Source organism: Panthera onca, chromosome A3 (genome assembly GCF_046562875.1).
Source record: "Panthera onca isolate mPanOnc1 chromosome A3, mPanOnc1 haplotype 2, whole genome shotgun sequence".
Taxonomy (NCBI): domain Eukaryota; kingdom Metazoa; phylum Chordata; class Mammalia; order Carnivora; family Felidae; genus Panthera; species Panthera onca.
In genome coordinates, this window is record NC_138341.1 from 117,668,874 (window position 1) to 117,683,592 (window position 14,719).

The following is a 14,719-nucleotide window of genomic DNA, read 5'->3' on the forward strand; positions in this document are numbered from 1 at the left end:
TCAGGGCATGGGCCAAGGAGCTGACAGAGCAAGTCAGAAGTCAGAGAGTCCGGAGAGATACCCAGCTCTGGGGTTGCGGGCGGGGGAAGGGTCCCCACTTGGGCCCATCAGGCCCTCCCAGGAGATAGCAAAGAAGTCACAATTCTGAGAACCCCCTAAATGCCGGAGAACAACCCCAGCACATGGGGCAGAGTGTGGTGGCCAGAGGCATCCAGCCCAGGCCTGCAGGGATGAGCTCAGCGATCCAGCTGCAGCGGCGGCGGGGAGAAGAGGGAGGAGGGGGGGGCAAGTTGGATGCTGATTGGCTAGTTCAAATCCCAACAGAAGGGGTGGCTTCCCCGAGCCCAGAGCTCAGAGATCCCCCCCTCCCACACGCACACCAGCTGCTCTCAGCTCCTCCCAGGGAGGCACTGGCCACCCAGTCAGGGCCTCCTCCCTCCCTCATCCCTCCCTCTAAGGCTGACTCTCTAGTGTACCGACCCCAAATACCCAATCACCTAGGCCCAAATCTACTTCATCTGAGCTTCCCCAGCTGTTCCTCATCCCACACTCCCTCAACCCAGTGCCTGGAGTTTGAATATTTGTGCAACCCTTTGTCCCGGGGGCTGCCCTGTCAGGTAGCTTTGGCCGGGGAGACAACCTTTCTGAGCTCAGTTTCCACATCTGCACAACAGACCTATAACCCCACTGTGCATGTGCAAAGACAGTCTGCGATGGGAGCCTGCCTGCGCTGGTTGGCTGGCCGGCACTCACTGTTTATCTCCCCTGGCCACTACAGACAGAGGTCTCTCCCTCCAGCATTCCTCCTCTCCCCTCCTGGTTCAAGCCCACTTCTCCCACAGGCCTCAGTTCAGAAGTCACCCCTGCAGGAAGAGGCCCTTGGGCCCCCAGGCTGCACCAGGTGCCCCCACCCCCAACCGCGACATTCCCCTGAGTTCTGAGAGCAAGAGACTGGGCCTGGGTCCCCACTAAGTTCTCAGCCCCCAGACCAGGGCCCACACACACAGACAGGGTGGACTGCTCTTCTGGAGGCCCCTCTTGCCAGCCTCCAGCCCAATCCTCTCCTGCTTCACAAGGCAGGGAGGCAGGGAGCGGGGCAGTCAGGCACGGGAGGCTGATAAGCCTGCACTGGACCAATGACACAGAGTGTCAATGTGACCTTGAACAGGTGCTTCCTTTCTCTGAGACTGACTTTCCTCATCCAGAAAATGCGAATAATAATAGCTAACATTTTTGAGTGCTTACAGTGACATTTTGCCTATATGATCTCTTCTAACCCTCATAGAACCCTGTGAGGCAGGGGCTGCTGTTATACCCATTTTCCAGATGAGGAAACTGAAACTTAGGTGACTTGCTCAAAATCACAAAATTAGGGCATATTGGAGTCAAGGTTTAAACAAGCCCTATCCAACTCCAGGCCTTTGCTACTCATTAGCACAATAAGAAACCTCCAGGGACAGTGCAGGGACAGGGCAGGGACAACTCCAAGCCCAGGACCAGGTGTGGGAATGGCTCCTGTTAATAGGATTCATATTTATGATATCACGTTGGGACACTCCTGGGAAATGGGCTGTCGGTTCACCAGGGATCCCCACTCTGCAGATGAGCAAGCTGAGGCCCAGAGAAGTGGTGTAACTTGCTCAAGCACACACAAGGAGCGAACTGTGGGCTGAGCTGGGCTCCACTTGGGCTTGTGCTCCCAACTCCAAGAGGGGTACCTATGAGGGTGGGGGAGGCCCAGAGCTCACCTTGACGTCCTGCTCCAGCCCTCGGATGAGCTCTCCATCCACCTGGCCTGTCTGAGCGGCACGGAGGCTGCGGCGCTCAGCCTTGCGCAGCCGGTACTGCAGGATGCGGCAGGTCTTGCTGGCCTGGTCCAGCTGCTGCCGGAGCTCTTGCAACTGGTACACATCCTCCTCCATGTAGACATCCCGCATCTCGAGCATCTCTGCGCGCAGCTCCTCGATCTCATCCTGCAGTGGGGGGAGAGGCGGTCCGGTCACGGAGCTCGTGGCAGTGGCCTGTGTGTCTGAAGGCAGGCCACACCCAATGCTCTCCTAGGTGCCCTGGGGGCCTGGGTGTGCTGGCTGAATAATGCCCCCCCCCCCCCAAAGATGTCCATGCCCTAATTCAAGGGACTCTGCAAACGAGATTAAGGATTTCGAGATTGGGAGATTTTCCTATATTATATGAGGGTGGACCAATGAAATCATAAGAGTCTTTATGAGAGGGAGGCAAGGGGATCAAAGCGGGAGAAGGTGACATGACAACAGAAACAGAGGTTAGAGGGGCGTGCTCTGAAGATGGAGGAAAGGCCTCGAACAGGCTGCCTCTAGAAGCTGGACAAGGGAATGGATCCTCGCCCAGAGCCCTGCCATGTGGCCTTGCCAAGGTAGCCCTGCCAAAGCCTTGATTTTCAGACTTCTAACCTCCAGAACTGTGAGATAATAATCTGGGATTGTTGTAAGCCACTCAATTTGTGGTAATTTGCTGTAGCAGAATAGGAGCCTACCACACTGGGGAAGCAGGACAGACTCATTCAACGAGCATTTGTGGGCACCAACCATGTGCCAGGCCCCCCGTGCCAAGCGTGGGGGTGGGAAGGGACGGTACTGACCAAGACTAATGTGCCCCCTTCTGTATCTTCTGCATGGAGCCCCAAGTCTCACTGGGGAGACACATGATAAACCAACAAATACAAAAAATCCAAATAAATGGCAAGAAACAAAAAAACCCCCACCTGGGTAATATGCTAGAGTAATGGGGAAAGGCTGTGTCCAAAGACGTGATTGGGGCAGCCATCTCCAAAGAAGGGACATTTGAGCTGAGGGAAGAAGGAACGGCCATGCACAGAGACAGCCAGGGAGAGAGGACTCTAGGCAGAGGGTCCAGAGTGTGCAAAGGCTCAGAGGCAGAATACAGCAAGGTGGCCAGGGTAGCTAGAGGGGGGATAAGCTGAGGCTGGGGAAACAGACAGGGGTCGGCCATCTAGGGCCCTGAAGGGTCAAACAGAGTTTGGGTTTTAAATGGAGGGTGTTGGGGGATGACTTCACTTCCCCAGGGCAGCTCCTGACCACCTCTGTCACCAGCTCCCAGATGTCCCTCACTTCCCCTTTGTCACCATGAGCACATCTGCAATTCTTTAATAGTTTGTCTCCCAGACATACTGTGAGTCTCTGGGGGGATACCCCACGTCTACCTCACTCACCGCAATATCCCCCATGCCCAGCACGGGCCTAGCATCCCACAGGCTCCCAACAAATATTAACTGAATGAGTAAATGCATGTCCGGTTAGGTAAACAACCCCAAAAATGACATAGTAACATGAAACAATCATTAGAGTGTAAGGGGATGAGTGAGGGAACCCAGCAGAAGAAATGGATTATTATTATGTCTAATAACAAATGTGGAAACTGAGTCACAAATGGAAATAATACCTACTCTTAGGATGATTGAATGAATTAACAAAGATTGTACACTAAAAAGGGAAACTGAGTCACAGGGGAAGCATGATCCGCCAAAGGCATCCCTGAAAAAGCACCTAAGGACGGTACTGATGGGGGCAGGGGAGTGGGTCCAAGAAGCAAAAAAACAACTCTTCGGGCTCTGGAGATGGACACAATCTGGAGAGTGTGCTCACCAGCCCTTGAGCCTTTCTTTCCCCGCAGAAAATGTGTGGCTCCCTACGAGGGCATGGCCTGGGGCTGTCCAGTGCCCCCGAGACTGGGTGGGTTGGTTTAATTCAGGAGCAGGGTCAGGAAGAAGCCAGTTCTTAGTGTGGAAGCTCATCCACCGGACTCCTGTGGACTATTTCTCAAATGGTTCTGAACTCAGGAGAGGAAGACGGGGGGAACAGGTATCTGCTTCTCCCAACTCCGTAAGATACTGTCCTCTTCCCACCATCAACCAAAGGGCTTAATCTCCACTTGCCGCCACGGCCTCTGCCCCAGGGATGGATTCAGCAGCAACCCCCAAAGTGGATGATTCTGCCTACACCAGCTGTAGGAGCGGTCACCTCACCAGGACCCCAGCTCCACCTCCGTCCCAACACACACACAGACTCACCGCCACCATGCCAAGTGGACAGAACTAAAAGTGGAAAAAGAGGAAGTGGGACAGTCAATGATCACACCAGTCAAAAGAAATGAGGAAGTGAGGGGTTCACACGCCACTTCAGCCAGTGGATTAAGGAAGCATAAGGGAAACGGCACTCAGGAAGTGCAGGTCAGTCAGCTAAATCCAAGCTAAACCAGCCTCCAGACGAGCCTGTGTTCAAGCCCCCACCATACTATTTGCTAGCGTCTCACTTCTTCTCACTGCAGTCACACTGACAGGGCCTGGTGATCGGGAGCATAGGGAGGTTTGAGCGGACCTGAAGCTCAGGATCAACCAAGGAGAAGTGCAGGGAACATACAAGCTCATTAACGTTGGGCTGCATTAACAGATGTAGGGCGTTTAAGTCATAGGAGGTGACATCCCTCAACACAGGACTACATCCAGGGCGCTAGAGTCATGTGGGGGGACCATTTATTTTTTTAACTTTTAAATAACTGATTTTTCTATTTATAAAAGTAAACAGTGATCCTAGAGACAGTTTTGAAAATACAAAAAATGTACATCACTCATAATTCCTCCACCTGGTCCTAAGTCACAGTGGCTCTCAAGGTGTGGTCCCCGGACCAGCAGCATATAACCATCACTGGGGAACTTGTCAGAAATTCTCAAACCTCAACGGAGACCTAATGAATCAGAAACTTGGGGGTGGGCTCACCAAGTGACTCTAATGCAGGGGGTTTCCTTCCAGTCTTTTTCCTAAAAGGGCCAGAGCCATCTGTGGCAGCACCACAAGACCAGGGCCTGACACAGAGCAGGGACTCAATAAGCATCTATTGAAAACGTGAGCAAATGAATGATTTCTCACACGAGCAGCTGTCTCTCCAGGGCCTGCCCTTCACCACAGTCAGTTTCTGGAAACGCAGGATGTTGCGTTCATGCCAGCTCCATCTCTTCACGGGGCTAAGGGGGGCCCAGGAGCTCGGGGGCTCGTCCCAGCTGCAGGCAGAATGCGGGTCAGCCCCTCCTGGCACGGCCCGTGGAAGAGAGCGGGTCCACAAAGGCCGGCTTGTGGCCCGCACAGGCCGGGTCTGCTGGGATGCAGGCAGCAGAAGCTGGTGAATGCAGGACTTGGGCAGGGGCTGAGCTTTTGGGCCTGAGGTGGGGCCAGGGAAAGGGCCTGCTAGGCCATAGGGAGGGGAGCTGGGAGGGCAGGACCTTGCTTCACTCCAGAAGTTCTTAGACCCCACTGAGCTACCGAATCCTCCAGGGCTGCTCAGTCCAACAGTCCCAGCCTGTGGCCCTACAGAGCCCTGCAATGACAGTCTGAACCAACTGACAGAGCTGGGGGCTAGGGAGGGGAGCTCAGCCTTCCCAACTCCCTCACAGACAGTTCAGGGGCCTTCCTGCTCCTCTCCTCCCTCCCAGACCCCCATCCATGTGGAAGCAGGAGGAAGGGATCAAACCCCACCAGACTCAACAGGCCCAGTGGCTGCACAGCAAGATTGTTGGAGAACCCCCCCCCCACAACAATGGTGGGGAACCCCAAACCTCATCCTCCCCTGCAGATAGGAAAAGGCCAGCAGTGCCCACCTCAGAAACTGGGGGCCCTGATTCTCTACCCCACAGTCAGAAAGGCCAGCCTAAAGAAGCCGGGGAAAGGTGCTCAGACCTGGCATGGCCTGCCAGGTCAACGCCATCCATCCCCTGTGGCCACTCCTTCAAGCTGACTTCTCTTCCCCTTGAAGCTCAGCCTGATTATTTAGGACTGGGAAAGGGGGTGGGGTAGGACAGGAATAGAGAATAGGAACGGGGTACCCTGCCTACTGCCAGAGTAGTCTTTATAGAAAATGTTTATTTTGCTCTAATTACAGTGGAAATTCCTGTTTATTGGAGATAACTTGGAAAAAAAGCTGGTCACTTTCTGTCTCCTCCACTATTTCCCACTGGCTTCTCTGCATTAGGTCCAAGCCCCTTAACCTGGAACCGGAGCTGCCCCTGGTCTCCTCCCTATTCCTGTCTTGCCCCCCACCCCTGCATCCTCCACCCCCGACGTCCCGCTATGCCAGGACTAGAAAATAGCTACCATCTCAGGGCACATGGCTGGCTCAGTCAGTAGAACATATGACTTGATCGCAAGGTTGTAAGTTCGGGCTTCATGTTGGGGATAGAGATTACTTAAAAATAAAATCTTAAAAAAAAAGAAAGAAAGAAAAAGAAAGCAAGCTACCATGGGGAAGCTCATGAATGACCAGGCAATGCATACATGTGCAATAATGTGATCCTCCTCCCAGCCCTGTGAGGTTGGTATTGAAGATGTTCCCTTTTTGCAGATGAGAAACTGAGGCTCAGAAATTTCCTAGAGCTGCTCAAGCAAGGGAATGGTGGAGCTGGAAACAGGACCTTAACCATGTTCTACTTCCAGGTTTGCTTGGGCTAGTCCCTCTGCTGGAATGGCCTTTGCCAGGCTAACTCCTAATTTATGTCATCCTTCCAGAACATTCTCTCCTTCTCCATCACCACCACCCCCCCCCCCCCCCGGCCAAACCACACACTCTGAACTCCATTCTTCTCTGTGCTAACAACTTCAGGTTGCATTTGTCTGCTTTCAACTCTATCTTCCCCAAGAGCTGGGGGGAGGGCAGGTGCCAGGTCCCACCCGTGTCTGATCCCCAGCATGGCCCAGGACAGGCTCACATCATTGTCTACCGGTAGATGTCTGACTAGAAGGATGAGTATGGCTTCTGCCCTGCCCAGTCTCTCTCCACAGACCAGGGTGGGCAAGCTCTCCTGATCCCAGCCCCAAGTCAGCTGCAAAGAGTCAGGGAGAGCCTGGGCAGGGTCTCTCTACCCAGGGAACTCCTGCTTAGTCACTCACTCCCTGCCCACAAAGTGCATCTCCGTCCATCCCCCTACACACCCTCCAGATGATCCATGAGGTCAGCCTGCAGGAAGCAGCCTCTCAGAGGCAGACCCGCTCCCTGAAATGGATTAGTTCCCAGGAATCCTGGAGGAGTTGGCCAGGAAGAGTCTCTTGGTCCCTTTTGGGCCAGAGGACCAAACATGAGCTCACACTACTGCTAATAATAGCGAGACCTTGCATGGCAGCACGGGGTTTCACAGTTTACAAAGACATTCCGTCTGAATCATCTCATGGGTCCTCACAAAACCCCATGGACAGGCAGGACAGGAACCACCACCTCTGTTCTAGAGACGGAGAACTGCAGAGAAGCACAGGGAAGGTGGGCTGTGCCCAAACTCACACCGAGAGACCTCCAAGCAGGACTCAGATTGCAGACCTCAGATTCTTTCGTCTGCACCAGAATTCAGGGAACTCATCGACTTGGATGGGAAGGGGGAAAAATAGCATATCTTTACTTCCACCAGCCTCTAACTAAAAATTAACATTTCCTTCTATTCTGGATAAGCCATAGTTGTATGAGCAATACTCCTAAGTTTGCCACCAAAAGAAATCACAGATATTTTCCTATCATGTAACAATTGCAGAAGTGTCAAAATGGTGTTTACACTCATCAGTACTTTGAAATTGCACTGACTACATTGGTTAATAGACCGGTCAGCAGATCTGATGAGTTAATAAACATATATTTACTATATTATTATAACTTAGAAGTATCTTTCGATAATTGTGATATATTTGGTTTCATTTGTGTTTTAAACACTTAAAAACATTATTCTGAGAATTATTCTCAGCGGAGAGCTTAAAGGCGTCTGTGGCACAAAATAATACATAGCCTGTGTTCCTTCCAGAGGTGCCTCATCTGTGGGGTCTGACTTGGCCCCCCAGACCCCCTCTCTTCCCCACCAGGGCATAAAGCTAGAGAAGCAGAGCTCGGCCTTCAAGCCAAATTTATTTTATTTTATTTTATTTTTTAATGTGTATTTATTTTTGAGAGAGAGAGAGCACATGCAAGCGGGGGAGGGGTGCAGAGAGACAGGGGGACAGAGCATCTGAAGCAGGCTCTGTGCTGGCTGCAGACTGTCCCAATGAGGGGTCCAACTCATGAACCGTGAAATCATGACCTGTGCTGAAGTCAGATGCTCAACCAACTGAGCCACCCAGGTGCCCCTCAAGCCCCATTTTAAATGTTGCAGGAAAGAGGGACACCTGGGCGGCTCATTCGGTTGAGCATGCAACTTCTGCTCAGGTCACGATCTTACAGTTTGTAAGTTCAAACCCTGCATCGGGCTCGTTGCTGTCAGCGCAAAGCCTGTTTCAGATCCTCCGTCCCCCTCTCTGCCCCTCCTCCACTTGTGCGCTCTCTCTCAAAATAAATAAACGTTACAAAAAAAATACCTTAAAATAAATAAATAAATATTGCAGGACAGAATGTTTTCTACAAGAAACCTACACAAATATACGATGATAAATCTTTGTACAATGAGGACAAGAGGGGGAAGTTTAGGTTTGGGGCCCACTGGAACACTTGTAAGTGACTCCAGACGATCCATCTGATAAAACTGGTCATTAGGAGTAGATGGTGAGTAGTCTCTTGACCTGAAGGGCTGGAGACGAAAGTGACCAAATTCGAGGCCCCTCTGCAGAAACACAGGAAGTGGCAATGAGTGATGTGAACCCAGCAACAGCTGCCAGCCAGCCCTGAGGGAACAGGGATGGAAGCAGGGGGTTAGAAGCTTCCTGAAGGCAGGAGGAGATCACTTCTTACCAGTCACCAAGGAAGAAACTATACCACAGCAGAGGTCCCCAGCTACCTCCCACCCAAGAGTGTCAGCCCCCACAGGGCTCGGGTTCACCCAGCAGCCCCAGGGAACTCTGATGTGAGTCCTACAGACCTCCTTGGAATACCAAGGCTGAGTCAGGCACAGGGAGCCAGTGTCTCAGCACAACCAGCTCCCGAAGGGACCCTGTACTGCCTGGGCCTCCTTCCATTCTGTATGTCTCCCACCTCTGCCTCCCCCTCCACCTCAAGTGCCACCTCCACCAAGAAGCCTCCCTGGCTGCCCCAAGGCACAGCCTTTTTTGTAATGAGCAATTACTGAGTATGTATAGAGAGCCAGATTCACCACCAGATCATTGAATTTAACCCTGAGGATGGCCAGTTTTTTCCCCATTAATTTGTTCTCCACTTAGTACATGGAGTGTTTTGTTTTGTTGTAACCATGTCACTCTCCTGTTTAAAACTCTCCAATGATCACCAAAATCTGGAAACAACCCACATGTCCCTCGGCTGAATGGATAAACGGTGGCACACATGTGACGGAATACTACTCAGCAACAAAAAGGAATAAACTGCTGAAACCCGCAACAACGTGGATGAAGCTCAAACCCGTTATGTCAGGTGTAGGAACCCAGGCTCAGCAGGCCACTGCAGGATTCCCTTTACATGACATTCTGGAAAAAGCAAGACCGCAGAGACAGAAAACAGATCAGTGTTTGTGGGAGGCTGGGGAGGAGGAATGGACTAGAAAGGAGCCCAGGAGTTTTTTGGGTCCATGTCTGGACTGTGATGGGTTACAGAGCTGTACGCTTCTGCCAAAACTCACCTTACTGTATGTAAATCACCTGATTCAAAAGCAAGACAAAAGCCTGACAAAAGCAAGACAAAAGACAAAAGCCACATCGGCTCTTCTCCCAGAAATCACCTCGCCTGTCCCACCACGAAGCCTCTGCCCCAGCGGGTCCCTCTGCCTGGACTTCCCTCCCTGCGTCTCTGCACTACGGGCTCCCCTCCTGCTTAAAGCCTCCACGTAAATGCCACCTCCTCAGAGAAGCCTTCCAAGACCCCTCCAAGCCCATCGTGTCCACGTTCTCTCACGGAATGTGTCACAGGCTTATCTGTGATGCGAATTATTTTCCTTATTGATCTGTTTGCTTATGGAATGTCAGTCTGCCACTAAGATGTGAGCTTCAGGAGGGCAGGACCTGGCGCAGTGCCTGGCACACTAAGGAACAGCTCAATAAAGAGCCGCCGGATTAACAAAGGGGTCCTAAGAGGGGAAGATTACCATCCTGTTCCCCTGCCCTGCAGAAAACCGCTTCTAGTCAGTGGTGCTATGTTTAAGTCTAATTCTGTGACTCTGTGAACCTAATGCCCACGGGGGCTTGGGATCCTGGTAGCGGGCCTCAAATTCCCTCCTACCAACTCCCAAGTTACATTCTCAAATATGTCATCTCCTCCTCTGGCTCCAGGGACCTGACAGGCCGATGGGCAGGCAGACCCAGGAAGAATGACAGAGCCGAGCTAAAGCACCCAGAACTCTCCCTCTGTAGGGTAGCAACCATTCCATGGAGGAACAGCAGCCTCTGCCTGGCCAGCCTTCTCCCATACCGCCCCGGCCACCACGGTCCCTCCCTTGGGCTAAAGCCCAGGCTGCCTGCCCATCTGCCAGCCTGGCTCTGGCCTGGGGCACTCACCCCGGTCCAGAAGGGCTGACCTGCAGGGTGGGCCAACAGTGGCCACAGGGGCAGCACGCCAGCCCCCCGAGAGGCTAGGGCCGCCATCTGCTATCCCTTCTGTCGGTCCCCCAGGTCTGTCAAGGCTCCAGATGAGATCATTGCAGTTGGACCCCAAGGAACGCAGAAGGCTCTGCAAAACGCCACTTCCCTCCCCACTCAAAAGCAAAGATTCTGGGAGCAGCAAGGTGGGGGGCGGGGGACAGACGGGGACACTGAGGCCTCGAGAGGGATGAGCACGCCCCCACCCCCCGCCCCAGAGCATCCAGAGTCAAGCAGAGAGGGACTCTGCATGCCTGCCTCCTAGCCCAGAGCTCAATCCAGTTTAGCCTCCTTGGATGAAAGCTGGGCTCCAGTTTGGGGATAGTCAGGGTCAAAAGTCCTAGAGGAGGGCCAGGATGCCCAGCCAGGTATGGCCATACCACACCAATGCCCCTGCTCCAGCTGGCACAGAGGCTGCCTCGTCCCAGTGACCCATTGGGTCATTAAGGAAGACAGCGATCTTGGACTTGCCCCTCCAACACCAGTAAATAAAAATAGACAACAGCGCTCCCTCTGTGCCACGTTGTCTCACTGTATCCCCAGCCCTGCCCCCCTCAACTGCCTGGTGAGGAACCAAGGTCAAATAGGTCAACAGTGTTCTCTAAGGTCCCACACTAAAGTGGCTGAGCCAGGATTCAAGTTCAGTTTGAGCTCCTGTAAACTAGACCAGTCTCTATAATGGGACAACAGTGACAATAATAGCTAATACTTACAGGAGCTTCTGTGTGCCAAACACCTGGCTGAGCTCTGCCTGAATTTCCATTATCTCATGCTACCAGTCCTTTTGCGGCACGTGCTATTACTTTATGCCCATTTTGCCAATAAGCAAACAGAGGCTCAAGAAGATAAAGGCTCCACAGCCAGTCAGGAGCGTGCCTCCCAAATCTGACACAGCTCTCTGCTTGAAACCACAGACACCCCCTCTGGAGGGGAGGGGTGTGTGCGTATGTGTGTGTTTGGGGTGAGAATATACCTGGAGACCATCTCCCACCAAGGCCAGGCCTGGCTTGTCACTGGCCCATTCCAGGCCTCACCCAACAGAATAGGGAGACATCCGCCTTTTTGGGGGTGGGGGGAGGTGCTCACAGTGGGAGCGCCTGACGATGTCCCTCTTGTCCTTTCTGTGTGAACAGGAAGGAAGGCAGCATTTGGATCTGGATGTGTTTAAAACATCTTCCAAACGGCCTCTGGGCTGCAGCCAAATCTCAGAGCAGGGACAGAACAGGGCTCAGAGACTCTTGGGGAGGGAAAGTGAGGCTGGAGAGAGGAAGACTGACTCCAGGCCACACAACCTGAAGCTTCTGCACACCCCAGCCATTTCCCGCCTCCAAGCCTTTGTTTGGGCCATCGCCCTGCCTGGCACCCTGGAACGAGCACCACCAGACCTCCCATCCTTCTGCCTCTTGCCATTTCCAGGCTGTGTGACCTTTGCCAAGCCCTTTAGCCTCTCTGAGCTCAATTTACACCTGTGTGAAAGGAAGGGGCTAGGTCCCACCCTGGCAAGGTCCCTGTCTACACGCAGAACACATGGGGGAGGGGCCGATGGGCAACTTGTAATTACCCTGTTAATAATCTAATTACTGTTGAGGTAAATGTCCCCAAGGAGCCTATAGAAAGCTCCTGGATGTCTAACACGGGGGCCTGGCCTGGAGCTGAGCGCAGGAAGGTGGAAACGAACAGAAAGGGGAGGGAACCGTAAGCACAAAGGTCCCCCAGGTGGGAAGAGCACAGGGACTGAGACCTGGGTGTGAGGAACACAAGGGAGCTTGGGTGGAGCGAGGTGAGCTGAGGCTGAGGGAGGCAGAACCACACAGGCTGCCCAGGCACTTGGCCAAGGCCAAGGAGGGGAGAGGCTGATGCAGCTGACCCAGAAGATCCCAACCAGATCTGGGGCAAACTAGCAGAAAGATGTTTAGCTGAGCCAGCCTAGCTGTGGGACCCCAAACTATTTTTCCACTGGAGCCTGTGCTTCTTTGTGGCCCAGGCAACAGGAGATTATTCACCTTGATCTTAGAATGCGGGACCCCAAAGTCATCCTCCACCGGCAAAGGAGTATCCCCAGGTTACAGAGTATGCAGCACTGGCCGTCTAGAGAAGACCGACATGGGACAGGAGAGAAAGGGGGAACGCAAGGGGCAGAAGTGTTTGGGGATCTCCACGATGCAGTTCAGCTCCACGCACACCTCCCAGGCCCCTGCTCCAGGCCAAGACTCACACCCAGAGCCAGACGCAACCTCTGCCTCAAGGACCAGGGCTTACAGACCCCAGTCTGCCAGTAAGCGGTGAGGGCGGATAGCTGCCGAGTCCTTACAATGAGCCAGGCCCCCACTAATCCTTACACACATGCTTTCCCTTACTCGGTGCTCACCGCAACCCTGTAGGGTGAGCACTGCCAGCATCCCCAATTTTCAGGTGAGGAGACTGAGCCTCGTAAAGGGGAAGCTGATAGAGGAAAAGGCAGAGCCAGGATTCAAGCCTACAGTGCTCTCAACCACCTTGGACCCCAGAGAAGGGAAGGGCTGTCCTGCTGCTCCCACCTTCTCTGACTCCCTGCCATTCCTCAGGGAAGCCAGCCCTATCTGCTCAGAATGCAGACACGGTACTGACCTGCGGGCCTCCAGTGAAGGCCAGGGTCAGCCTGTCCCAGAATACCCTGGAGTCTCTGGCTCTTTCCCCACCCCAGCCCCAAGTTCCTTCTGGCACCGGAGGGCAGAGAATATGACCACAGATGAGGTCATGTGTATGTGCTATGAGGGGAATGACCTTAGCAATAACCTTGGCTGCTGGTCAGGCCCCTGCTTGGAACTTAGCCGAGCCCCTCCCCTGGGGAATTTCCTCTCCTCTGGAGGCCACACAGGATGTAGGGCTCCTTCTCTTCCTCTGTGCTCAGGATGGTACTGGATGCACCATGTACCTGAACACTAATCCTCCTAAGTGCCCTGCAAAAAGGGATTCGATTCCCATTTTACAGACAGGAAGACTGAGGCCTGATGAGGGGATTTTCACATGGAGACCATGCATAGGGAGGACAAAGCAAGGTCTGGCCCTAGACTTGACCCCAAACATGGAATTTGTAAATGAGACCACAGAGCCTTCCTTTCCTCCCACTCTGGAATCCCGCGTCTAGGGCGAGAGGCACACTCTAAGGGGGCAGCTACTAGCCTTGCTGTATGGCCCCCTCCCAGCAAAGTGTTCACAGCACCTCAGCTCAGCTTGGCATTTGAGGCCCTTCCCGAGCAAGCCCAACTCTCCTTCCCAGCCTCTCCCTGACCCCTGCTCACACCCACCATTCCCTCCAGCTCTTCTGTTTTAAGCCCACAGACCACCTACAGACCTTGATCACTACCTTTCATTCAATCACACAACAAATATTTATTGAGTCCCTACGAGGTGCCAGGCACCATCCCAGCAGCTGGACCCAGAGGCAGCCACTCAAGGCTAACTCCTCAGCTCTAATGCCCCCTCCTCCAGGAAGTCTTCCAGGACCCTCTTCTGAGCGTCCACATCTCCTCCAACCTCCTTCATCCTGGCCTCCTTCATTGTTTCCCAGGCAGAAGTGGGCACCCTTCAAAGATGGGAGTGGCATGGCCCTCCACAGCCCCCAGCAAAGGGGGAAGGGGAGGAGGAGGGAGATGAGGGCAAGCCGGAAATTCCAAGGAGATTAGAAGGGAGTTGCCCCTGGGCAGTGTTTCTTCTGTGGGCAGGCCTGACAATTGCTCCATTTCTCTCAGCCCACTGGGCCCAGGCCCAAGTGCTGGGCATCAGGCGCCCGAGCGCCTTTGGTGCAGCTTCTCCTGACGTAGTGACCTGCCAGAACCAGGCCGTTACAAATCAAGCCCCTGCCACACTCCTCACCATTCCCAGCAGCCCTGTGGAAGGAACCTTGGGAGTAGCTGAACATAGTCGTTTGTACACACCAGCTCCAGAGGACAGGGACCAGGATTTCCTGTATTTCTGTGTGGGTGAACTATCACAGCCTGTGTGTGTGTGCGTGTGTGCGTGCGCACGCGGGCGTGTGTGTGTGTGTGTGTGTGTGTGTGTGTGTGTGTGTGTGTGTGTCTGGGATCCTGTTTTGCGAGCCTCTGGTTCCCCAGGGCAAATGCTACAGGCCTGACATTTGAGTGCGCTCTGCTCGTGTCCCTGCTTATGTGTACGTGGCTATGTGTCTTGTGTCTGTGTATCTCCTG

General features: G+C 53.5%; 1 protein-coding gene across 2 annotated transcripts in view; it reads right to left on the bottom strand.

Moving 5' to 3' along the window:
• The window catches only part of MTCL2 (microtubule crosslinking factor 2), a 71,468-nt gene that overhangs the window by 49,465 nt on the left and 7,284 nt on the right, over nucleotides 1–14,719 (bottom strand). For both annotated transcript variants that reach the window (XM_060617257.3, XM_060617246.3), the window contains exon 2: nucleotides 1,749–1,973. In XM_060617257.3, coding sequence (XP_060473240.3) covers nucleotides 1,749–1,973 — 225 coding nt within the window. The remainder of the gene's footprint in view (nucleotides 1–1,748; nucleotides 1,974–14,719) is intronic.